This window comes from Ascidiella aspersa, chromosome 6, assembly GCF_963924565.1.
Source record: "Ascidiella aspersa chromosome 6, kaAscAspe10.2, whole genome shotgun sequence".
NCBI classification, from domain to species: domain Eukaryota; kingdom Metazoa; phylum Chordata; class Ascidiacea; order Phlebobranchia; family Ascidiidae; genus Ascidiella; species Ascidiella aspersa.
The window spans coordinates 30,873,176-30,900,687 of record NC_139452.1 but is presented as its reverse complement, the minus strand read 5'-3'; the positions used below and the strand labels follow the sequence as shown (position 1 = coordinate 30,900,687).

The following is a 27,512-nucleotide window of genomic DNA, read 5'->3' as shown; positions in this document are numbered from 1 at the left end:
TTCTTGACCAACAATCACATGCAATGTAACAAACTTATGAAATAAACGATAAATAAACGAGAACAAAAAGACTAAAATAAATGACTTCATTTTGCTAATGCATCAAAAATTCCTTCGCAAAATTCAGTAAACCTACTTTTAAAAATGCCATATTTTTTACGATTGTTTTAAACGTTCAAAAAGAGGTTTCTTTGGTAATGTATGCCTGGCTACTTTTGTCACAATTGTTGAACATGAACATTAGCAGCAACAAAACATTTAAGGTACAACTGCATTATATTTGGGAATGTCCGACAATATCGGATCAAAGCCGATAACTGATGCTAAGTGTAGTATTTGCAATCATAAGTTCAAATGTATCAAGAAATAGTTAGTTATAATCGAAGGTTAAATTTTGGTCAAATACTCCAACAAAATCGCTTTAAATACATTTCTTTAAATACAATAATTCATAATGACGTAGGAACGCTAAACACGGATCTGTTCATATTCTTCAGTAGAAAGAGAGTGGCCCAAATAATAGATAAAAGATCATTATTTTATTAGCAAACGTTTCGGCAATTTCTTTTGCCATCATCAGTGCGGTAAGTGAGACTAAGATAAAAACGAGTCACTGTATAGAATGAATCTTTTATCTATTATTTGGGCCACTCTCTTTCTACTGAAGATCATAATGACGTCATTTGGTATGAACCGGATGTATAAAATGTATCGACATCCCCAATAATATTGCAAGCGTTAAAGTTAAAAGTGCATATAACATATTGAACGGAAAACTCGCCTTACAATGGCGATCTGTTGGTCATAACGTGCATTGTGACGTCAGAATAGCATGGCAGGAGTCTGAAGTTTTAGTTTGAACTTTTTAGATTTGTCGGAAAGGTTGTAGCTTGGAGATCTGGTGCGGTTTGAAGGTGCCTGCTCCTGGAGGAAAGCAAAAAAATAAATGTTAAAAATGCTATGGAGCAAAAAAGTTGTGTCGTCTAATTGCATTTCCATACCAAGCACGTTTAAACAAACATGGCGCTAGGTAGGCGTCCAACTATTTTAATCTTTTTTAAATACTAAACTGTTAGTTTTCTCAAGTAGTAAGAGCATAGCAGAATAAATATAGCTTAAATTTCCAAATACACGTATTAATTTTTTTAAATTTTGATAAAAGGCGGTAATTTAAAGAATATTGGCAGTTTGAAGGGGCCTGGTCCTGGAAAGTCATGTGATAATGAAAGTTTTTGGTAAAATAAAATCAACATTCCAAAAGAAAACTACGTAAAATAAAATCAAAATCAATAACGGCAAAATGTATATCGGCAGAGGTCTACAGAATAAAAAGGTACGGTATCCAATTTATATTTTTTTAGTATTACAGACAGTAAGGTATATAACAGGGTATATAAAAAATTTAGATTTACAAATTTGCAGAAAATACTTGCATAACTGCCAAGTTAAAGATGAAATATATTTATGTTTAAAAACGCTATTTTGGTAAAAGATAAAACGCAATATAATTATTTCCAAGTTATAAAAAAAATTATAGGGCGCCTATACAAGCATCCAAAGCGGTTTAAAGCCTACCTCAATATCGTCTTTATTCTTATACGCGAACAACAAATCTTCTTTTCTTGTGCTTGGAAGTTTGAAACTTTCGTAACTTCGTCGGTCGGCGTTAACACGAGAGGGCGCTGCTGTGCCGAGTTCTTGCATTAAACATGTTTGGTGGTAGATCGATCCACAACTGAAACACACGCACACATGCATGTTCAACAACTGTGATCTAACATTTCTGACGTCATTTTTGACCAACGATTTACGGATATTTTTTGGGGTTTTACACTTAATTGTGCCAATTGTTATGAACAAAGCATAAATTATTACGACTTTAGTCTTTGTTAAATTCACAAGGTAGATTGAGTATTGTTAAAAATGTTCTAAGCGCAAGTCCAGTTAAAAAATTAAGCTTACCTGAAGACTATAAGTTGTTGTTCTTGGTTGCTGACGCTTCTCACAACAGGCCTTCTACATAGAGTGCAGAGTTGCGATCTAGGGGCTAACCCTCGGGTAATGTTGCGGCGTAAACTGCACAAAGATTTGTGGCGATCCCTGCAAATAAAATGGAAGGGAATTAACGGTTGAAGTTTGGTTATATAACTTATATTGGTCACTACAGGCTTCGAAATACTTGTAACCAGGGTTGCGTGGTTGGACTCGAGTAAGACAAAAAATCTATACAAGTCCAGAGTCCGACGTGCGCATGCGCAGTACCAAATAAATGACTTGACTTCGACTGTATTTTGGAGAAACGACTTTTTCTTGCAATATGTTGCGTTTATGTGACTTCTAGTTGAGTCATCGCTCATATTCCGGCAAGTTTACTAATTTTAATAGTTTGAATTGGAATTAACAATTAACTTGGACCTCAATGGGGTAGCTTAATTCAAAAGGACTTAGTTTACAACACTGCTAAGCACCAATACTAGCACAGACATCTTTGCCATCCACATTCTTGAGAATAAATTGCGATTTTACCTAAATTAATTGTGAATTAATTAAATGCAATAAAATTTTTATACTAACGCAAATTTCTTTAACTTGCACTCCAAGAAATTAAAAAAAAATGCTTAGCTAAAATTTTAAAGGATTTACTTAAAAAAACAGTCCCAGAATACTGCACCAAAATGTTATTTTTCCTATTGCTCCCTTTAATGACCATGCTGGTCTGTAGCCGTGTATATCATTCCACAAAGAATAAGGTTAATAACAACATACCAGATTGATGGTGAGCCCATGGGAAAGGTTAAACCTTTATGTATAAGTGTTAAGCATCTCACCTTGCGAGCAGACTTAGTGAAGTGTCGAGCAAGGTCCTTTCGTATTGATAAGTTTCCAACATTCCGAGCAACAAGCTGCGGATTTCACCAAACTTTCCACTTTTGTAAGCAGGGTCCTGAAATTGAATCGTAATAAATAGATGAAATCTTCGTAGTAGTATAGACAAGTGAATTACGAATGATATCCTTCACAAAAATCGATAGTTAAGCTATATACAGAGTTTAAAACGTAAAAATTGAACCGTAAAAGAAAAAAAAAAGAAAAGATCTAGAATAATATAAAAATTCGAAAACTAGCAAAAAGATTAAAGTTAACTACTAATTACAATATTCTAGTTGCAGCAAAATAAAAAAATCAAACATTTTACCAATAAAAAGAACTATTTTTAAAACGCAAAGGACAAATAAGTACCAGAAGAACTTATTTTCAGCATATACTATGTCTCATAGCAACAGCATATGCAACAAGGTCAATATTTAAACCGCAATATTGAAATAACGTTTATCAAATAGTAGCAACTCCAGTCTTGCACCTGTATAATCTTCTGCAGCACTGCGGGCAAGGTCATGTGACCTATCATTGACGTCAGCACGCTTGTGGCCAGTTGCTTGGCAACGGAGTTTGCGTCGCTATGGAAACCGGGTTGACGCTGAGGTTGCAAAACAACGTCGAGAAGTGAAAACCAGAGTTTCTGAAAAAAAAAACTATTTAAAACAGAAGTCGGCAACCTTTAGCAAGTCGCGGTCCTCGGCGGGCCGTATTAAATTTCCACTAACAATTTTTTTATAATAACGTGTGGCCTTTAATCACTTTAATATAATAAATCTTAATCAGGGACGGACCTAAATGTTTGATGCAGTAGAATGAGTCAGTCTACTACAACAGGAAGCAACGCCTATACTCTATAATCTACTCTACAACAGTAAGCAACTCGCGCAGCGCGAAATAAATGCGTTTGTTTGGTTTAAATTGAAAAACCTTTTAATTTAGAAGGAGACGTGACGCACTTGGCACAAAAAAAATTAAATATGAACATATTTCTTATGCTTTCTTCCAAAAGGTTTATCAAAAATTTTCGCAAAAAATCTTATTTTCCTGTTTTCATTTCGACCCTGCAATGACTTTTTCCAACTTATTCCTGCGCAGATAAGCAAGCTCAACTTACTTCTCGTTGCTTTTCCAACAAACGACTCGAGTTTCGCTGACATATCCCAATGACGTCATTCACTGACGTCACGATTTCTTTCTGTTCAGCCGTGGATTCTTCTGGAAACAAATTGACAAAAAATACTTGAATATAGTCATTAAGAGCATTTGGAAGTGTTTCGGTCAATTATCGCTAATAATACACAATTATCTGATAAAAAACAACAAAAAAAACAACAGAAAAAAAATAGACAGAAACTTTTCCGAGAATCTAATTGGTCGTTGGCACTTTTAGTCTCTCGTTTGTAAAATTATATTTCCTTCAACGTTTTAACACACTTTGGGACACAGGTTTAGTAAATCCGCAATGAATAAATTGGTGTTCTATTAATGTGAGATAATTAGATGTAAAAAAAAAATCTGAACCCAAAACAATATAAATATTAGTCATATGCGAGTTAGGTTCATGTTTCCGTTATCCTAAAAAATAGTAGCTTTTACACGAACTAATTAAAACACGCGATCAAAATACCACGACAACAAACATTCACCGGATTCGTCTAGTTTGTTGACTTTTTCTCGAGCCACCGCCAGAAGAATGTTGAAAGCTGCTGTGACGTCACCGGCATCTTCGAGAAGGAAAGCTGTTGCGTCATCAACACGATGACGTCGCACGATCTGGTGGTTTTAATAATATTAGTTGTATATCGGTTATATTCAAATTAAATTATTTTGCGAATAGGAGCTTTGTGTGTCGCTCAACTTAAGTTTGCTGCAATTTATTTAATAAATGAGGAACTCAATTTTAACAACTTAGTAAACAAAGAATTTATGGCTTTAAAAGCCGATTGAAATGCTACCAACTTGTGCATGAGTTTGATATTTGTTCCACGTCTAACTACAACCTACAGTCATACCCTGAATAGTGAGTTTACAACTACAGTCAAATTTATAGCAAGGTCAATTTTAAAAACGCATACATTGAGAGTAGACCAATAAACAAACAAAACTTTTGTAGCCTGTATCTTATATGCAACAGTAAGGCATATAAACATTTACAACTACTCAACCCTTTTACCTCCAAAGCTTTTGGTTTTCTCACAGATTCACAATCTTGAATGAACGAGAGAACCTCGTCACGCTTGAACTGGCACAAGAGAGAAAGGTAGAGCTCGCATGTTTCCGGGTCGGTAGGGCGGTCAGGCATCATATCCTCGACTTCAAGGTCGCCTAAAAAGCGAAAATTAATGTAATATATGTAACTGGACCGATAATAATTAATTTGAGAGGCAAATTTCCCTAGTCAGGATTGAAATACCGCAATTGAAATACAGTTAAAATATTGAAATACACAAAAAAAATAAAAATTTTTGTTTTTTCCAAAACTATATTTAACAGCATTTTCAGACCACAAAACTAAAAAGTTAGGCTATAGCCGAAGTTCGTGAGTTCGGACCTAAGAGATGACTTTATAAAGTTGCGTCATACACTGCTAATAATATTGGGTACTTCATTCAGAAAGTTTTGGGTAGTGCAACATTTTACCCCGAAACAGGGCCAAAAAAATTGGGTACCCTTAAAACCTACCCAAGTAGAATTGGGTAGCGTGTATTTCATAAGAAATTTCCTTTTTTTGTTGGGTAAAAAAACATGCTACCCAATTGAAGAAAAATATTTTTTTGGGTAATAAGATTTCATACCCAAATATTCATGGTACGTTTCTACCCAAAACAGGAAAATTGGGTACTAATTGCAAGTACCCAATTCCTTTTATCAGAATTGGGTAATCGTACCACCCAAAAAAATTATGTTTGAGCTTTAATACCCAAAACGCATGTACCCATAATCGGTGAATTGGGTAAAGGCAACAGATACCTAATTTAGAAATTGGGTACTCTTGACTTTCCGAACACAGTGATTTCAGCGTTGCATAAAACAAGACTCCAAAGTAATTCTTTAAACGTTCTGTTTAGTTTATTTACACAATCAAGTCAACTTAATAAGAATATCAAAGCCCATACAGAAGTAGGTATCATTTTGGACGTTTCGAATAACTCTTTATTCATTTTCAACATCGTTGAAAATGAATAAAGAGTTATTCGAAACGTCCAAAATGATACCTACTTCTGTATGGGCTTTGATATTCTTATTACGTCTTACTACAACCTCCAACCATTATGCTCCCAAGTCAACTTAAATGCACAAAAATCGGTGAATTGGGTAAGGTTAACAAATACCTAATTAACAAAATGGGTACTCTTGACTTCCTAAAAGCAGTGGTTTCAGCTTTGCATAAACAAGACTTAAAAGTAATTCTTAAAACGTTTTGTTGAGTTTATTTGCAAAATCAAGTGAACTTAAATACACAAAAATTTGTGAATTGGGTAAAGCTAACAAATACCTAATTAACAAATTGGGTACTTACGACTTCCTAAAAATTAAATACACACAAGCAGACTGTTTCAAGGATTCTAACCTAAATTTTGGACAAACAAATTCCTCAAATGAACCAAATGGGGATACTATACATCAAGGGCGAGGAAAGAAATAATGGTTACTTCATTCAGTTTGGGTAGTGCATGAGTTTACCCCGAAAAACGGCAAAATAATTTGGGTACCCTAAAAAACAACCCAAGTAGAATTACTCAATATAATTTTGATTTTTTCTTGGGTAAAAAAACATGCTACCCAATTAAAGAAAAATATATTATTGGGTAGTAGGATTTTATACCCAAATTCAGAGCCGAGATTTGTACCCAAAATAAATAAATTGGGTATAGTCAACATGTACCCAAATAATATCGGTAGAATGTTGGGTAAGGAATGTTCACATAATTGGGTTTGGGAACTTTGGGTATTCATAGATTTAACCCAAAACAAACTTGGGTAAAGTTTAGCACCGGGTATAAAAAACAAATTAATGGATCATACATTTTATTGTTCATCGTAATGATCAACACAAAACTTGTTCGATAGTGGTTATGTTAGAAATATAACTAGTTATGACAGTGATTAATGCGACTGTTTTAAGATGAAAAATCGGCGGACCATAACGTCCTATTTCACTTATTAATCTATTAGGCATACCGTTATGAGTTAGTTCAGCAGCTTAGAGCCTAACATACATTAAATACTCCAGTTTGTTATAACGCTTATTAGGTGTAGGCCTACAAATATTTAAATAACGGCAAATTGGTGCGTCGATTTTAAATTTTGAAAGGCGGCGCGAGACGTCACACTCCGTTAAGCGAGAGGCATTCTTTCGCCAAGCGCGCGTCTAAAAACGCCTTTGTCTCGCCAAGCGCGCGTCTAAAAGTTAGTTTGCGAACCACATAAGTTATGTGTATGTGAGAAGTGTGACAAACATCAGCCAGTTGCAGTTATCGTGTTCTCAACTTTAAAAAGATTAGGATAAAAAAGAAAAGGAAGGTGGATATGTCTAGGTCAAGCCATTTATGGTAAGTTAAAACATTACTGTTTTTTATTTAATTTATATGTCAACACTTTTGTTGAAAAAGAAACAAGAAAATATACCCCACTGATATTTACTACTTTACCTTTTTTGGTGATATTATTGTTGGACCCAGTCAAGTTCACACCAAAAACTTGTAGGTTAAGCAATGTTAATAAATAATTAATATAATACTATTTGACCCACCCTTATCCAAATAAAAAGACAATTTCTCCTTTGTTAAATCATTTATTTTAGTTTTTATTTTCATCTTTCAGCAATCCCAAACTGCAAAAAATGAAGTTGTCTCAGTGGATAAGAGTTACAAAAAGCCATTAGAGGTACAAAATTAATATTTGCAATTTTTGCTATTTTATATGGTAATAATTGTCAATGTTGTTTTTAGATATTACCTTTATTTGTACAAGTGTGCTTTATATAGTAAAATTCTTTACATGAGGCAATTTTGTTTACCTAAATAGTTTTGTAACATTAACTATTGCACTTATTGGAACTATAGGTTACTGATAAACCAAATTCCATTAGTATCGGTACTTCTCATCATATTAATTTATGCACTTTGCCATGTTTTTTCGATCCACTGTAGTGTTTTCTAATTTGAAGTTAAATTTCTGAGAAAATTTTACATTAAAAATCACTAAAGAGTCTTTCCTGTAAATGCACTTATAAATTTGTTTTGCTCATTTTAATATAGTAATGACATAATTTGGTATTGGATCAGATCCCGGTACATTTTGCCTAAATTTTTTGTATTAGACATTCCTAATTTTAAGTATAAAAACACAAATATGCATGTAGTAAGTGATATTATTTTAAAGTATAGGCACATACAGACTACGGCACTATAATTTCTTTTTAACTTCATCTGTTTTTTTACAGACAAGCAAGGATTATTATCAGCAGTGTCCACTATGCTTAACAACGGACCGTATCTGGTCAGGTGAAGGAAATTAACCAAACGCCATTGAAAAACAAAGAACTATTCTTCTGGTAAGAAATATGTTTATAGCTCCTGTTAAGTGATAATATACAATAAAATAACTCCAAACAATTAAGACTAATGTTGCCTAAAATTGATACTGTTAACATTACTTATTTTATAATTCATATATGTTTAGATTAGTAGAATATATTTGTCTGATGGCTTTTGAGAAGGATCGCAAAACTTAGTTTGCATTAAGTGAATGACATATTTTGTTTTTGTAGAAAAAGACAACCACATATCATGTTACAAGGGCTGTCCAGGACTCCCAAATAACCATTCATAGCAGTGTTTGTCAGTGCAGAAAAAAAGCTACTGTTGTAAAAATCTAACCCCACTTATACCATTGTGTGTTTAATATGAGTGATGTCCCCACATGTACGTTTAGCCCTTCATTTTTTATAGTCTTTTTGGTGAAACGTTCTTAAATGTTAGTGATACGTTGATTATAATTATTGTTTGCAAAATAATGCTATTTTCATTGTAATTTTAAAGTATTTTTCCTTATGTTGTTTTTTCTTTTGTATTTTTATTTGTCAAGTTCCATTTGTTACAACAGTGTTCTTTCTAATACACTTTCTTATTTCCTTCTTAGAAATTGTGGTGAACGCAAAATTATTTGGGTGAATTCTTTTTCTACCCAACAATGTTGAATTTCTCGACAAATGTACCTTGAATATTATGTATGGCACGAACTAAAATTACCCAATATAGCATTTGGGTGAAACAAAGCGATACCAAAAAATATTTATTGGAAATCCCCACGAGCGTACCCAGAAAAGTAAAGTGTGTACAACCTAATATTACCTAAGAATACCATTTGGGTGGAACAATGCGATACCCAAAAATATTTATTGGGAATCCCCACGAGCGTACCCAGGAAATTAAATTAGGTACAGGCTTATGTTACCCATGTAATTTAGGTAAAATAATGTGATACCCAATAATTTAGATTAGGTAGATATCAGTGGTACCCAAGGTATTTTGGGTATTAATTACCCAAAAATATTTATTGGGAATCCCCACGAGCGTACCCTGTTTGACAAAAAAGTACCCAATGATTTTGGGTATTGAATACCCAATTTTGCTAACAGTGTAACTGGACATCTTAAACAAGTAACTTGGTAAACCTGAGGTCATCGTTCGATGTAGTGCGCATTTAAATATTAAATTGTGTAATTTCTCACCAAAGTATGAATCAACCATGAAGTCGGTTTGTTCAGGTTTCCTCGATTTGAAGAATCCTTGCATGAAAGTGAACAACACGAAAGGTTCGTCCTAAAAAGAAAGTTAATATAGACTTTTCTACGCTTATAAATGGAAGTAAGTCAATATAAGCAACAACAGTAGTGACTTTTAAGTGTATACATTGGGAAGGCAGAATACTTTTACCGATACAGGATTATTAGGTTGCATTTAAAACAGGGTTCCTATACTTTTTGTACAGAAACCCTGATTTTTTTTGAAGGGTCGATATGAAATTCATAAATTGTCGTCAAGTAGATTTACGAAACCTGTTGTTTCGGTCCCAACAATGTGAAACTGAAATAAACCACAATAAATTAATTTCTAGAAGGCGCCGAAACGTTGTTTCCTAGTGAACTCTGTTGTTACAATAATGTTCAAATAACGCACTAAGATTCGAACTAGGCCTTCATGGATACACTCAACGAGTAATATCTACTGAGCGAAGTGGTTTGTCTAGAGTCAACAAGTTTAAGGACAGGTATTTTAGCGGCTAGCTCATTGGAGTCAGATACCCACAAGAAACACGTAAGAGACTTAGGCAGCCGTCGGCTCTCGTCTTAAGGGCCAGCGCCTTCTTACCAGTAACTACACACCTACATTCGATAAAGTGACTGAAAATCAGTTTATTTCAATATATTTATTTTACATTTATATTCCACTAAATCCATTACCAGTGTCTAAAACTGTAACATTTCACATAGGTTCTAGCTTAGTACATTAATAGACTATTTCCCACACAAAACAACAACATAATAAAGACAGGTTCTTACTTGCAACTTGCTTGCGATAGATGTGATAGTTCCCTTGAGCACAGTTGTGAAGAGATAACTAGACTTCTGTCCATCAATTGATATTAGTTCCTATATTGACACACGTATTAGAAAAATAAAGTTTTTCGAGTTACAGCAAAAAACTTAGTGTAGCATACTTGAAACACTAAAGCAATTCAAAATAACGAAAAAATTGATTAATTTTTATTAAACAATAGATACTACTTTACATCATATATTTTTTGTGGGTCTTATTATATTATTATCATTACCTGATTTACAAACCTACTGACTGTAAAGGCTCTGTGAAAGTCAAATTGTTTATGTTTAGATTGATAAACAAACCAGCATCCTACCTTAATATGTTCAACTACCGAGTCTTTCAGTTGCTTTTTCTCGACTTCTGTGGTTTCCGTGCTTTCCAACATTTCAGTGATGTAAGTGAACACTTCTTCCTGTGAAAGACAATATGTTTTTGAATCATTAATATTCTTCAAACTTTTGTGCAATTTAAAGTCACTAATTTTATATAAACATTTCATGCAAAAATATACTTCTTTATCCATCTTAAAAATTAATGACTTTGAATATACCAGAGGAAAATTTAAAAAATATTTCTGCTATACATATGTGTCTGTATCTTTCATTGAATATTATTCCTGCAATTTGATAAATTGTAATGGGGATGACAAACGTTGTGCGGATGAAATATGATGAATATTATTATTTTTAATAATGTGTAAAATAGTAATCAAATAGGCTAAGGCGTCCACTTATGCGTTACAGGTACAGTAATATAGTCTCTCAGTTGTTCATTGTTCATTGTTCTCTTAGTGGCCCTACTGTTCTTGTTTCGTGCGGATGAAAATATTTCGAAATATAAAAGTGCGAACCGTTCTCAAGGTTGAAAAGCACTGTTTTGACGGAAGTCGATTTTAAATTTACAAAACTTCTATTTTTACTTTTTGAGCGGGATCCTTGAGATGAGCGATGAAAACGAGATCGAAACTTCTCTTCCTCGAATGTAGGATCCTGAGGACCCGGAAAAATGAAGCCCGGTCGGCCAGAAACACCAGTCGCGAGGTGTCGCTGTTGTCCAGCATTCCACATTCGAGCAATTCCACCAAAGCCTGTAGATAAAATACTTTCGTGTTTGTGCGAATTTAAAGGACGGAAACGGTTTTTTTTCTTTGAAATAATTTCTGAATTTTTATAGAAATACAATTTAAAAATAATCAATTTAACGCTAGGATTAGTACCAACGCATAGTAAACTAACAGGAATGTTTGAGTAAACTCGCAAAGCGTGGTAATAATTTAAAAACCAGTGATTTTCTAGCTAGGTGATTTATAAAAAAGTGTAAAAAGTATTTTCACATATTCTGGTTGAAACCACTTCGGTTGAAGCAAAAACTCAATTGTACCTTATTCAAAGATATTTAGATACAAGCGGATTGTGTTATTCAGAACTTTTTATGACTTTTTTTTTAAAGACGTTGATTTTACAAATGCAACTACTAAGTTTTACGAAAATGAAACATAGGAAAGTAGTCATGTTAGTTTCGTCATAATCAAATTCGTGACGTCACAGTAGCATTAGTGACGTAATACCTGTTGTCTTTCCTCGTGGTCAGTTGCTTGATCTCCAGGAGTTGTGAGATATTCGACAACTTGATTGCGAAGCGTGCCGTTCAACTTTAACCTACTTTCTCTGCGCGCTGATTGGCGGGCGAGGAACGTGAACAGCGACCCCACCTGGCTTGGCTGCGAGAATTATCGATCCGTTAGGGGGCGCTTTTGAGTTTGGTTTGTGAGGTAAAAATGTTAGATTAAGTTTGTCGTACTAGTAATCCGTTCGGGAGCTTGTAAGCAAAAACATGAAATAAGTATTTTTAAGGGACTATTCCTGCTGTAAAAATCATACACAATTTAAATTAAATATAAAGCGTTTCAATAAGAAAGTTCGATAATTTTTAATAACTTGTAGCAGCAATGGGAAATAAAATATCTATTTGGGCGTTTTCAGGTTGTGCTAGTAAAAGTGTTTTTTTTTCAAGTCCTTTTAAATCGGTCGCGTAGCGAAAGAAGCAATTACTGTGAAAAACATATAATTTTCAATAAACTTTATGCATAAATATGCTAATTTTTCTACGACTTTTACACACGCCACAAAAATAGTGGGATTAAAATTTTGAAACACTTCACTGGTCGTGTGAGGTTAAAATCGTAAAAAAACTCGTTTAACTGAATTAAAACTGCATTATTTCAATAAGGTATAGCAATAATTCAACCCACAGAAAAGCCTTCTTCCTCCAACATAATCCGGAGCAAAACGTCGACGATATTTTGGAGCTTAGAGAATCCGGTGTCGTCCATTTCAGGGTCGGAGAATGACTAAAGTTAAGGGAAGGTTGGTTCAAGAAGATACAATTTATATTTAAATCAAAGCATCACTTATTTAATGATGTTAATCTTTATCTTTATCTTTCTTAACAAATACGTTTAGGCAATTAATATTGTTATTATTAGTGCAAAAACCCAGGGTTTTTTTAAAGTTCAACTTACCAGCGATAAAACGTTGAGAAACTCTTTGGTTGAAAACCTGAGCAGGACACGCATGACTGGGTACAGACCTTGCATTCCGTTTTCACGCATCGTTGGTTTCACCAAAGCGTCGAACATCTGGAAATTCAAAACATAGGCTGAAAAACTGCAAACATTTACAAACATATTAAAATAATGCATAAAAACAACCTTACTTTTCTTGAACACACACAAAAAGTTTGTAAAACCTTAAAATTATTTTTTTTAATACAAAGTTACTTGAATTACCAAAAGGATAGTTGTTGCGTTTTTGTGTATTGCTTTTTTAACGCGCATACGAAGCATAAGTTTAATTATCCAGTTGTAGCTAATTTAGATAATTTCATTTTATTTATTATTTGAAACACATTATGCAATACTTGGTTTAACAAGTTTAGATCGGGGCCGGCATGACATTTTGGAAGATTACGTCATAACTTAATGTCATAAAAAATGTACACTTAGGAAAGATGCTGTGTTTCGTCCAACAAATGTTAAAATACATTCAAGAAGAAGGCGCTAAAGTGTTTGTTTTTTTTCAAATAAACTCATCTATTTTAAAAAAATATTATCTTTTAAATACTGAACTAATATGTCAATAAGGCCTTCATGAACAACCCCCTAAAACTAGTTCACGTACACCCAAAGACCGCAGTTTGAAAACCCCAGGTCTATTTCATTTTACCTGTTGCTTAACACTGGTTGCTTGTTGTTCACCCAACGACCCACGTGGGTAAGCGACCCCCGACAAACAACAGCTGACGTACACAAGCAGCTTGTTTCCAAGGTTAGTCATCTTGTCTGCAATATACAACAACAAAATTTTAAATTTTAAAGTTACAAAAGGAAGATTTTCGTGGAAAACATTCAGGTTAGTCATTTATCTGCATCACAAAATTTAACGAAGATTTGTTTTTTGGTCAGCTATTATTGCATCATCAAACCAAATAAAAAAGATTGTCCAATTATACATGGTACAGATGGAAAGGTAATATTCAAATTTAGCAACATATTGTAGGATGTTGAAAATGAATTAAGGGTCGATTGAAAAAGTTTACAAAATGCGACCTGCTATTGTATGGGCTTTAATATTCCTACTACGCCTAACTGTAAATATTACAGTTAGAGGTAAAATGAACAAAATTTACCATTCTAAACTTCACTGCGCACAAATAAAATTTTATCCGCCATTAAACATATCAATAAATAGAAATCGCTCTTCTGGTGTAAACGAAGTATAAACCGACGTTTCGGCAGCAGATACCAGCTGACCTCATCAGGGTTATTAATTAAAACGAGAATATTTCTAGGGAAACTTTATATTTCGTCTCACCGCTCAACACGTTCGATGCGTCGAGCGCCGATTGTAGAAGGAACAATAGCTCGCACAATGGGGCCACGTAATCCTGCATCCCGCGGTTGTGGATGCTTATTATGCCGTCATAGAGGCCATGCGCCCAGCATAGGTGGAGCACCTGAAGCGAGAACGAAATATTTCAGAAAAAAGAAGAAAAAAAAAAATTAAAAATAAAAATCCCGATACCCGATATTTAAGTATCGCGATCCCATAGATGCAAAATGACGTCATTACTATGCTAAAACAAGCAAAGTGGATGAAATTCAAACGTTCAAAGCCTATTGTTCTAAGGTATCATTCCAAAATTAGTTTTGTGGTTTGTTTGTAATTCTTAGCGCGGATGTCTTACCTGGTTCAAATCGAGACTTTCCAAGCTTAAATGTAAAAAGCATTTTTCAACGTTGCTCAGCATATCTGAAATAATTGAAAAAAAAGATAAGGACTATAAAAACTCTTAGAAATAGATTAAACTTGCTTTTTTCATGAAAAACACTGATTAAAAGGTCATATATTAGGAAGTTTTAGATTGATCGTTTGACGGGTGTTAATGTGGTTTATACATGTTTGCCATAATTTATTCTATTGTTATTCCAGTATATTTGAACACCTGTAACTTCGCTTTGTGAATTGATGATACCATGAGTTGACATCAATTGCATTAATTTTTTCAAATCACTGCACTTTTATAAAATAAAGCTTTCAATATATGTATACAAAAAAAAATTAGGTGTCAATTTTTCCCTACGATATTTTTGTATGTAGTTATGACTGTAAAGACGCTAATACATATTTAGTTTAATACTGATTGCAAGGTAGTTGTCCACAGTCATCTCAAGTATTTTGTTGAAATCTAATGTAGTCTTATTATATCCAAACCACGATATGGCCTCCCGTTTTGGTTGCACACTCACTTTTAGCCTGGTAGTGCTCGACAAAGTCCTGCATAACACCAGGGCTTATGGAGTGGAGTCGGTCGTTGAGGATGTAAGGTTCCAAGCACTCCAGAAAAGCTCCATGGGCGATGCAATCTGCTCGGAAGCGCTCGTATATCCTACAACATAACAAGGAGGTGGGTTTGTTAACTTTGTAACATTCAAAATACCGTTTGTTTACAGCTGTTATTTGTTTTATTCTAAATCTGGAAATAAAGGGCTTTATGACAAACAATATTCACTACAAACGTATAGATTAAAATTTCAAAATTTTAAATTTAATTAATTTTAAAATTCATAAAAAAATTTTGAGTTTATTTAGGTTGCGCTTATAGATCATACAACATGGGAGATCATTTACATAAGTGTAAAAATCACTACACAACAAATGGCATGTAAAAAAATAAAAAGCAACGCTTATTACAAAAACCAGGGATGTGAGTTAGGATTATCACACGTTTTTAGGAAGTAATTCAAATTTTTAAAGACTGATATTGTATCACGAATGTATTTTGAATATAATTCGAAAGAAAACACTAACAAAACAACTAACTTAAACTTCATATAAAATAAGTTCAAAGACTTTCATAAAATTTGAAAAAGGGTTTTTCAATGACTTTTCAAAACGTAAATCAATTAAAAAACACTCGAACACTTTTAAAGGTTTAAATACTTTGTTGCAAACCGTGTAAGTGATTATGTAGAGGTGTCGAAAAGCTTTATAAACTGAGAGAGAAATAAGTGGCCACAATATCTGTTGGAATAAGCTTCATACAGATGTTACTTAACACACCACATACATTTACTTTACCCACCTTCCGAACAAAACATCGACTCTGTTGATTAGAAGGCAATGGTCGACACAAACAGGAACAACGTTGCGGTAAAAACTTATAAGAACCTGGAAATAAATAAAACAGTGTTGGAAAAATGAAGTTGTGAGCCAGTACAACTTGCCTTAGTCGTCGCCAATTTTTTATGTGTGCCTTTTGGCAGTCAACAGGGTTAACAAAGTACGCTTAGAGGGTCTTTCTAGTTGGCTACCGCGATATACAAGCTTAAACAGTACACTTATAATTTAATAATAATTGTAGGCTAACATTAGTTTTGTCTTAGGGTTCTGCAGGTTATTTTGTTTAAGCTACAATAAAGGAAACAGTTAGAGTCAAATTTGCTTTTTAGCACTTATCCTCAGTACAAGAATATAATTTTAAAAATAATTGTGTTTTACGTAATTGCGGTTTAGTTCTTAAATTATACACAACTTATTGTAATAGAAGGAAACCAGTTAAAGTAGTAAAATTACCTGCAACTTTCCGCTGTCGGGACAAAGCTTGGTCATCGAAAGATCAACAAACTCAACCAGGATGTTCATCATCTGAAACAACAACAAATGTTAAACCCAGTAAGTTGAAATAAAACGCTTTGAACTTAATGAACTTAAGAATCTTAACTTATTTAAAAAAAAAACATGTGTATGCAAAAGTACGAACCACTTCAGAAATGATTTTCTTTCTTTCTTCGGGATCTCCTGGTAAACCTGTGAATATGATTTTTTGGTTTGAAATACATATGTTGTCCTTATTGCAAAATCATATTGCTGGGCAAAAGTCTATACATAGTGGCTTAGCCTACCAAGCCTGGCAAAATAACTTTAAAGGGTAAATTACAGTTATATTTTTTGTAGATGTTTAAAGTGTCCGCCTGCATTATATGCTTTTAACAAATCAAAGCAATATATAAATCGTTAACCTAGAAGGCTGTCGGAAAGTAATTGTTTTTAAATGAGTAAAATTTGGCAAAACGCCAAAAGTAAAAAGTTGAAACTGGGTTATTTACCCAATATGTTTACTTGTTTGCAAATCTTCGTTGATTAGTTTTTACTATACATTTTAATGTCAATGCCTTCTTTACAAAGCTATATTTACTCAAATTACCTTACATTTTCATTTTAATTACTAAACTTGACTTGCTATTGTTTTAAATGACTGAACTTAGACTTTCAACTAATTCATTTAAGTTATTTCAAATAGTCCTAGGTACAACACTACGTTAACCTAAAAAAATACAACTCTCACCAACGACTGCTTTCGCGCTTCCATCGTAGAAAGTCAGCGCGATCTTCAGCGCCTCCGTGTGGCCAGAACTACGCGCGATGTTGACTCTCTGCTGCCAACTATTGACGCGCGCCTCGAGAACTGAATCCACACCGAGGAAGTATACCTTGCCACAAGATGGAACCATAGAGTGGTAGCACGCACTTTCGCCAACTGCAGCCTAAGTTCATAAATAAACAAGAAAAAAATTATACAAATAGTAAATGTGAATGACGCGAAAATGAATTAACTATTTGACCTGTACCTATTGAATTTTCACCTTTTGAAACAACTATTTCCTCTTTTTTATTTAAAGGCACGGTTGGGGTGCAAGTAAATGAAGAACTTACAGTCTAATTTCAAACCTAAAATTTGATCAGTACAAGTCAAATAGGCAATTCAGTCGGACATTTTCAATAAAAACGTTTCTTAAAAATAATTCAAAAACAAGATAGTATAAATGCCATCGTTAACACAAATAAAATAGTTTAAAAAGTTTTCATCTGCACTTTCTAATAATTTCAAAGACTATTGATAATACTTTTGGGATAATTGAAGGTTTTACTAAGACTTTCAATACGCAAAGCAATTTAAGGACAATCGAAGGAATGTTTGTGGTAGCTCTGTTTTCAACAACATCGGAGTGCTATCGATACTCTACGACAGTGTTGTAATGCCTAATTGAGTCACTGTTTTCAAATGAATTGACTTCAGTCTTTTTTAGACAAATGACTTGCTTTGTAATGGAGTGTTTTCGGTTAGCATTATTTTTGAAAAATTATTTATCCTAAGCTTGCTATATTTTGCGCTTTATGTTATTTTTTAGTTGAGTTATTGATCATAATAAGAAAAGTTACCAATTTCAAAAGTTTAACGATTCATTTTAATGACAAAGACTTGACTTGGCCGTACCATGACTTGACTTTTTATTTATTCTAAAAGACTAGACTTGACTGGAACTTAAGTCATTCCAAACTGACTTGTTTACAACACTGCGACACGACGTAGTATAGGATCAAGTAACGTACATAATAATCAAAACACCAAGAGACGGCTCACCAGAGCGACGCTGACGTTTCCACCAGTCGCAATCGACTTGAAGGCAGCGCTGTTGTAAACCAACCGCACGTTGTCCACAGACGATGTCTCAAGGTCGGTCTGTGTGTCAGTGTCCACCACGTGGGCGCGCTCGCGAGTATCAAGCAGGATCACAGTGAGGGAGTTCAGCCACTGGAGGGAGACACATGTAAGTAAAAAGTTAAAAAGTATTTTTTTAGTTCAGAATACTAAGCCTTCTTAAACAAATAAAACTCAAAGTTTAAAAACCAGAGTAAAACCAGGATCAGACATTTTAAAAAGGAATATATATTTCGCCTATACAGGCATCGTCAGTTCCTATAAGTAAACAAAAATGTATATACATCGCAAAGTAATATTAAAATTAAAGTAGTACAATGTCGGGTTGTAATTCATGTATATAAACCAAAAGTATTTTCACTGAAAATATGAATACGTTAATATAACTATATTAAAACTACTTTGTATTTTTAAGGTTTTATTGTTTATATTACTTAACAAGCCCTGCAAGGTGACAACACTACAACGATTTTTAGTGGCAGTTATCATATCCCAAAAATGGATGTTTAGTATTTCACTTCGCCATTCTTTTTTATCTTGTCACAGAATTTATCGTTTATTTCGATATATATTGAAAATATTTCAAAAACAATTACTATTTCAGTCGAGGTTAAACTTGAATTAAGATATACTGGCGATGCCTTTATATCTTTTTATAACATGTTTAAAAGGCGTTTAGAGTTGAAATACTAGCAGGTAGACCATAGTGTTGTGTGCCAGTCGAGTATGCTATATTTTAGAAACTTGCAATGAAACATTTAGGTCTGTTCAAGCTCACCGCCATGTTAATGATCTTGTAAGTTAGGTTCATGGTCCGTAGATGAACAAAGTTGATCGTATCCCAACCTTCGCATTTTAACTGAAAGAAAAACACAAAACGGATAATACATGTAAATAGCACCTTAATAAGAAATTTTAAAAGAAAGAGTATAAAGATGAAAGCTATTTCAGTAAATATTCTCATTTTTTGCTAAACGGTGGAAAACAAACGATCCTGGTTGATCATTGATAATGATTAAACTATAAGTACGGAACTTAGTAAACCTAAATCAGTTTTTTTTTATGTAAAATATTTGATGCTTTCCGTGAAAGAGGTTATATACAGATACGTCTAATCTATGATTCTCCCAAATAAGTGAAATATGTTTAAGATTGAAACTGAATTTTGTGATCGCTGTTTCATTTCCAGTTCAGCTTTACAATAGCGAAAAAGATTGAATTCGTACATTTGTTCCGCCATTTCTTGTGGGTTTAGTTGCTATTTTTTAGTATATCATGAAATATCAGTATATTTGTGACAAGATTATTTTAAAGTTAAAGTTGTCGCAATATTTTTCCCGCACATCAAAGCTTAAATGGGGTATGGTGTTATTAAAAAATCTAATTTTTAGTTTGAAATTAGCCTATACTTTGTTAGATGTTTTTTTATTGTTCCTGACTTAACTGTAAAGCTATTCAAATTCCTACATACTCCAAACTCACCTGAAAGAAATAGACGACATCTCCCCTGCCGAACATTAGTACGGGGTCAATGGAGCGGAACTTGTCGCTTCGAAACACAGCTAGTTGCCATGCCAACAGGGGCACGCACGTGGGGTTCGACTGGAAGGAAAATGAAATGTTAGAGGCAAGCAATATTACGGATTTATGACTATAAAAGTAGTTATTGTGTTACGTATATCTCCCTGCTACGTTTAAATCAACATAAAATCTGCTTGTCCAAGGCAAAGACTCGGATAAAAGGGAAATGAAATGTTTAAAGCAATATTATAAATCAGGGGTGGGTAGCTATTTTTGAAAGCGGGCCGCATGAGAAACAGATAATGTCTTTGTGGGCCTTGGTAACAAAGTGATCTCAAATACACATAATACAAAGTGTGATTCTTTGACCAAAAGCTAAAACAATTTGGGAAGTTAGGAAACTCCCGCAGACAATAAAATGTAAAGAAAGATTCTTGTTTTCGTATCAAATGATGATCTAAGACTGTTTACAAAAACAGATAAAACAAAGAAATGATTTTATGTTTTAGACCTGTTTTTAGTCTTAAGATCATCCTTTTAAAAAACGTTGTAAATATACTTGTTTTGATAAGCTGTTAGGAGTGGGTGAGGCTTTACTAGAAATAAAATATTCTGAAATCATTAAAAAAAATTAAGGCTTATTATTGTCTAAAAAGTTTTATTGAAAATGAGCCGCGGGCCGGATTATATTGCTTGGCGGGCCATAGTTTTCCCAGGTCTGCTCTAGATTATACCCCATAATTGCTTAACTGAGGTGTACTATGATACGAACCGTCATTGTTAATCAGAACTTTTATGGGTTTAGATCATAGTTGTTGTACACGTATGACTTTGAGTATGTTAAGAACATTATATACATTAACAAAATGAACAAAAATGTACTCGCGTAAGCTCAAGATAAGGAATATTTCGACATTAAGTGAGTACAACCATATGAAATAAACTATTTGTGTTTCAAGGGTAAAGTCATATTATAAAGAGCTGCTAACATTTTAGGAGTTCCAGCAAGTTTACACCGTTTTATTACAATATTACATAAAAGTTTATTTTCACTCACAGAAAGTCGATGTCCAAATAACACTTTGATCTTTGGTCGTAAGCAAACAACAAGAACCTGAAAAAACAAAAATAAATTATTGGGCTACACAATTTATACAAATAAACAAAACTCGTTGGCAAACATATGTAGATAGTTTGCTAAACACGTTTAAACCAGCAAAATGTATTCGGCATGTGAATGTAGGGCTTTCAAGGAAAAAGTACCACCAGGAAACGTCATCTTTCTAATAAAAAAATACTTTTCATCGATCCGAGATTATGTACATCCGTAGATGGATGCCTTACAATAATAATATTAATCATTGCTTAACATGACTTGTAAAGTGACTGTTACCTTGGATAGGGTTCCAAGCGCCAGAATGTGTCGGTCTCTCAGCGGATGATCTGCGATGTTCTTGGTTAGGTGAAGTCCCTCCATAACACAAACCTCACCTCGACTATAAAATAACGTTGGTAATAAAGCTACTGAACTTTTTACACTGTTTAGAATCAGGGAACTAGAACTAAACACGATCATTTTCTGGGTGTTTATAATATCTGCGCTGGACAACTATCTAGCTTTTGCGAAGAAAAATAAGTTTCGTTTCTTACCCTTAAGAAACATGAACATTTTTTTTAAACTATTTGTAAAACGCTAGTTCACTTTTAATTACCTTGAAATAACGGCTACAACAAAAAGTTTGATTACGATAGAAATTTACATTTTAAATATAAAACATAACTTTAAATAAACTGCTAGAAAATCAGCTTAACAGAAAAGATTACAAAATAAATCACATGAAATAAGATAAAACCTCACCTTCCTGAGAATAAACATCTCGATTCGCATGAGCGCACACCCATCACCCGCCTGTGACGTAACAATTAAAACATAAATACGAGGAAGTAAAATAATTTAAAAAAATTTTGCTTGGTAATTTTTAATATAAAAATGAAAGCAAAATAATGAAACAAATATAAATTTTTAATAGCATGAAGAAATACATCTTTTCAATTGTTTTATTTTTCTATTCGCCTGTAAACCAAGCACACAACTCTATGTTTATTTGATTTTTCCTTTTTCTTGAATTGGTATTCTGTGGCCGCCAATCGATTTGTGCAGGACTTCAATCCTAACTTAGCAAGAACTAATATTTTATTTTAACAAAAACTGCTTTTTAAAATAGTTTATTTTAGGGTTGAGCGGTACATCGCAGGACTTCGACAAAATGAACTGAATCGCATATTGGACGTTCGTGAATTGGGCGGGTTTAGTGTTGGGTAAAATGTTCTTTGGGCCTTGTTATTACGGGTGTAAGTCGTATTTCAAATGTACGTTATCCTGCATAGCATGTATTAGTGCTATTTTGGTCTTATTTAGATCTCTGTGTTTTATTCTGACGTTCATGTTGCTTTAATTGCTAGAGTCAACTAGATTGTGCAGCTTACCTGAAGTTGAGCTCGAACACTGATCCCCCGCTGTCGTTGCAAACCGCCAGTGCAGGGTCGTCTGTGAACTGTGCGGAAACAAGTTGGTTTAATTTAAATAACGTGGCATCAACACGTCAAAATGTGGGAAAGTTGCATTGACTTATAAAGAAAATCATTTTTTTAAATATAAGAACATTGGAGCAATAACTTGTCAAAAAACAACAAGTTTTAAACATAAAAACATTTAAATTCATGTATTATTTCGAACAATTAGTCTGTTAACCAAAGAAAAGGAAATGCGTCAATATAAAAGGTTTCACCATGCCTTGCTGCATGAAAATCCTTCACTAGACTATTTGGGTCAGTTTTGGCATTCATGCTCAAAATCAAAAAAATTAATCGAATAAAAATTGTAAAACAATGCAAAAATAACAAGTAGACTTGATAATGTGAACAATGTTACATTTTCTTTCGGATAAAACTTTCCCATAAATCACTAAATTCACACAACCCTTTCATTAATTTTAATTATAACACACATTACAAGTTGATCAGCTGTAAAACTATTTCTTTATATTTACTCGAACGTGTAGGACTGCTGATCCTGGTGGATGGGCATCGGAGATCGTTCGAAGTAAGTTGCCAGATTTCATGTCGTACATCAAAATCTAAATACAAATATATTTCATAAGGCAACAATATGAAACTGTAGGGAAATCCAATGGAAAATAATGCAATATACAAATAAATAACTTTAGATGTAGTACGAACATTAAAACACATATGACATGGTGAAAAATTGGAAAAGAGTTATTCGAAACGTTCAAAATGTACCTACTTCTGTATAATTATTTGTTCTTTTTTATTCTACTGTCTAACTATAACCTTTAGACATTATGCTGTAAGGTTTATTTTATTTTTATTACACTGTGTCACTTAGTTACATAAACAAGGCACCCATTTGCTTGCAATTAAAGGTACTTAGGTTTAGGTTAATGAAACAAACTGATATGGATTTAATAAAGGATGGGCCTGCATTTCCAAATCTGTAATACCTTATTTGCAGTAGACAACTATGGTGCTTGGAATTTAACTAAACCCTATTGAGGCTATAAAAACTACACAATGGGTGACTTTAAATTGTTTAAAGCACAATAATTCTTTGCTGATTTAATTAAAATCAATATTTTAACAATTTCATTGACTTAAATTTTGACAAACTTAACGACGAACTGATGTTTACCTGTCCTTTTGCATATCCCACCAACAGTCGTGTGTTGTCAACATTAAAAGTCAAAGCTGTCACCGAACCATACTTCGATCCAATATGAGCATTTCCCAAGCAGAACTTCAAAGCTTGGCTCTCAGCAACTAAATATAAAAGTAATTTAGTTAAAATAGAATTGCTACAGTTTAAAATTTTTTTGGTAAAATAGGTAAAATGAGTGCATTTATAATTTGATGTTATTGTAAATTTATGAAACTGTAAAAGGTATACCAAATCTCAAAGGATCAATTTTGAGTATTGTTTATAAGGGGGTAACAATCTCTAATTTGAAATACACTAAATGCTGTAGAAATTATTACACTTACTGAAAACCAAGACCAAACCATGAGAAGTTCCAATTGCGAAAAAGGTTGAAACGGCCTGGAAAAATTATATATTTGATAACAAGTACACAGACATAAAAATATCCATAAAAATTGCTTTAGAAACTAATTAATCTAACAAATTATGTCTTAAAAAAATGGTGAGTATAATATATTATAAAAGCAATAAACTGTTACCCTTGGTCTTTAAACATGCTTAGGTTACAATAGAACATGGAGAATACGCCCACATAGACCCATAAGGTTTAACTTACCATGGTCGTTGGCTTTCCTGCTTTAACCTTACCGGCTGCAGAAGCCATTTGTCGAGATAAAGTTTGTAGATGCGTGAAACTAAGAACTTGGCCGTGGACGGATTTCTTTGTCTCCCTAAAACAACATTTGACAAAATATTAGATAGTTTAGACAAATGAAAATATATGCTCTCGCCAATATGTTTCATGGATCAAGAACAGTTTTGGAACCTTTATAAGAAGCATAACATATAACATGTTAACTGCGGTAAACTAAAAAATAACAAACATAAGTTTAGTGTTTCTGAAAAAGTTTTTCTTGATTAAATTAACTCGCAGGTTTCCAAGCTAATAAGATGACTTCTGGTTTATAAAGTAAATACAGCTGAACACTTGGCTACAAATTACAAACATATATATAAAATATTTATTATTATTTATAATGGTCAGCAATTATGTACAGTTAATGTACACATTTAATTAAAAGATTTGGTGAGCATAGAGGTGACAAGTTTATTCGACTCAAAAAGTTGCTTTATTGCAAATACCCACAAGCATCTTACTTAGTTTTCTTTCCTTCGTTGCTTGCAATTGAAGTTGTTTCCCAAGATTTCAAAACGTCCAACTCGGATTTGTGTAAATCGGGAAACTCAACGTCATCTGAAGTAACGCAAAACATAAATAAATCATCAACGGCGATAAGCTTAAATTGGCGTAATATTTCTTACAGTTGTCAAAAATACAAGAAAAACTACAATTCAACTTTGGTAATGTAAAAACATTATTAATTCGTGAAATGCAACAGAGACTGGTTTAGACTCAAAATAATAAAATGTAAAAATGTAGCATGCAACACTTCTGGTTCTCAAGATGGTACAAATTTAGTTAACCTAGCACGAAAAATACAGATCTGGTAAAATTTATGAAATGCAACAGAAAAGATGATATAGACCAGGGGTGCCCAACCTTTTAGCTGTTGACGGCCGCATTGATAGACTTTATTTATCTCACGGCCGCCAGTACACTTTTATTTAGAGATTACGTCAGAAAATTAGGTCAAAATGTGACGTCATAAAACAATTATTCTTAAACATACTTGTCGTTGCTATCGATCTCATGCAAAAATCTAGAACTCGAAAACAGTCTAATCGCGCGAAGCGAAAAACTTTGTGTTTTTTTTTTTTAATATGACATGTGACGCAGCTAAGGGCTGGCCGTCAAAACGGCGTGCATGCAGTTCCAGGCTGGTATACCATGCTTGTTGACCTGGGACCCTGGGCCTTCTGTCTGTGGTTTATGATTTAATCTTTTTTAGGTTTTGCTATTAACGAAATACGGGATTTTTTTGTGTCTGGCTATTTTCAATGTATTCTCTCTCCATTTCCTCAATAACAGTTTTTAAGAGTCACTGACATAATCTTATTTGTTTAAACAAGTTTTATATAAATACGCTCAACCTGCCCCACAGTTTTTGCCCTAATTCCATTCACAACTTGCATAACACATGTCTGCTCAGCCGTTAATTATGTATCATCAATTCCCATTTTATCTTTATGTGACATCACAATTCCGATTGTTACACATCAATCAATGAAATCAACTTGTTTTAGCACAGATTGATCTGATTAACTGCACTTCCTAAGGCGTAATCGTTTCTAATCTGCATTTAATATATAAATTATTAACCATTAGCGCATGCCAGCACAGACACGGCCGCCAACACATGTTTATTAAAATACGTGTTGACAACCGCACAATTATTCATCTACGGCCGCAGGTTGGACACCGTTGATATAGACTATAAGACCAAAAAGTAAAAATTAAGATGCAGTACTTTAGCGGTTGAACTAAAACACAAGTGGTGACTAGGGATGTTCAAAGTAGAATCCTAGGGGATTCTAGAACATTAGGTCTTGAATCTAAAATACAGAATCCTAGCATATTTTTTTTTAAGTTATTTAACCTCAATTTTGTTTCGCACCAGGAATTACATGTTAGTCGCTGGCCCAATAACGCTTGATTGACACTTTAATTTGACAATTATTAGGCAAAGGTTATCGCGAGACACGAAGTAATTGGTTGTCCAAAAAAATGCTGACACTGCACTACCAGGCTACATTTAAAGCAAGCACTATAAATGTGCCGCCACTGCAACAGGCCTTTTTCTAAACTTACCACTCGCTATGTACAATTAGGCGCAACCATTGGTGGTAAAACATTTAATTATATCGGTTCCAATTACCCGAAATAAACGTCAAAATTGGAAACAAATCCTATTTGGATTCGAATTCAAGGATTCAATATTCTACTTTAAACATCCTTAGTGAATACCAAGTTATTTCAAACATAGTAAACGTTTTACTGTAAAACTATTAAATGAAACAAACTAAATGCTTACTTCCATTTGACGTTCCAGGAATTTCATCAAGATTTAGAAGTGAATCATCATCAGAACCAGACTAAACATAAAAATATTATAAGTTAGATCAATTACAGCTAGTTGCGGTACTATGTATAATTTCATATGCTGTCACCTCCACTATGAGCTATTTTCTGGTTATATACAAGATATTTGTAACATATTTTAACACAGGGGTACCCAGATGTGACCCGTCGGGTAAAAGTTTGGTGGCGTCTGATTTAACACAGAGTAAAAGATTCTTTTCTACTATTTAAGCATTGCTAGTGGTTAAGGGTAGGACCAGATACTTTTCATATTTGTTTTGAAATAGATATTTAATATATCACTAATAAAACAAATCAGCGAAACTTTCAAATACTCACATCTTCGAGAATACTTTCCAATGTTGGCGTTTCAACATCTGGAAGGTCAAACTCTTTCGCATCAAGCTTAATATAAAAACATAATACTATTCTTGCAGCAAGTAAAACTAATTGGAAAGACAATATTTATTTTTCAGGCCTATTCATTTTAAAATTAGACGTTGTTTTTTTTTATTTTAATAGAAGCAAAGGTGTAAAATAAATACGCTTTTTTATAAAATCTAGCAAAACTTAACTAACAGTAACTTTTATATTTATAATATTGCTAAATTTTACCTCTTCAATTTCTTCTAAACCGAACGATTCCATATTTGTTATCCAGGTTTTACCATTTCAGTTAAAC

At 33.5% G+C, this 27,512-nt stretch overlaps 1 protein-coding gene and 1 long non-coding RNA gene across 2 annotated transcripts; one reads left to right on the top strand and one right to left on the bottom strand.

Annotated features, from left to right (window-relative positions):
- Positions 1 to 710: 710 nt before the first annotated feature.
- On the bottom strand, positions 711 to 27,512 carry LOC146141274 (vacuolar protein sorting-associated protein 8 homolog). The gene is made up of 38 exons (XM_083391874.1): positions 27,446 to 27,512; positions 27,170 to 27,235; positions 26,769 to 26,844; positions 24,949 to 25,045; positions 24,407 to 24,521; positions 24,135 to 24,189; positions 23,785 to 23,912; positions 23,123 to 23,209; positions 22,560 to 22,627; positions 21,931 to 21,981; positions 21,466 to 21,568; positions 21,130 to 21,186; positions 20,034 to 20,153; positions 19,330 to 19,410; positions 18,474 to 18,644; positions 17,397 to 17,595; positions 16,812 to 16,858; positions 16,625 to 16,696; positions 16,134 to 16,219; positions 15,298 to 15,437; positions 14,736 to 14,800; positions 14,363 to 14,504; positions 13,715 to 13,830; positions 13,012 to 13,128; positions 12,742 to 12,840; positions 12,058 to 12,210; positions 11,410 to 11,577; positions 10,804 to 10,902; positions 10,448 to 10,537; positions 9,610 to 9,707; positions 5,054 to 5,192; positions 4,527 to 4,653; positions 3,995 to 4,092; positions 3,362 to 3,520; positions 2,829 to 2,944; positions 1,963 to 2,100; positions 1,576 to 1,735; positions 711 to 924 (listed from the first exon to the last, which is right to left on the bottom strand). Exons 1-38 carry the CDS (start codon positions 27,476 to 27,478, stop codon positions 823 to 825), a joined length of 4,038 nt encoding a protein of 1,345 aa, XP_083248000.1. The 5' UTR covers positions 27,479 to 27,512; the 3' UTR covers positions 711 to 822.
- Positions 6,482 to 8,765, top strand: LOC146141275 (uncharacterized). Its single transcript, XR_014501313.1, has 4 exons — positions 6,482 to 7,433; positions 7,705 to 7,767; positions 8,327 to 8,437; positions 8,654 to 8,765. It is a non-coding gene; the product is annotated as an uncharacterized LOC146141275 (long non-coding RNA).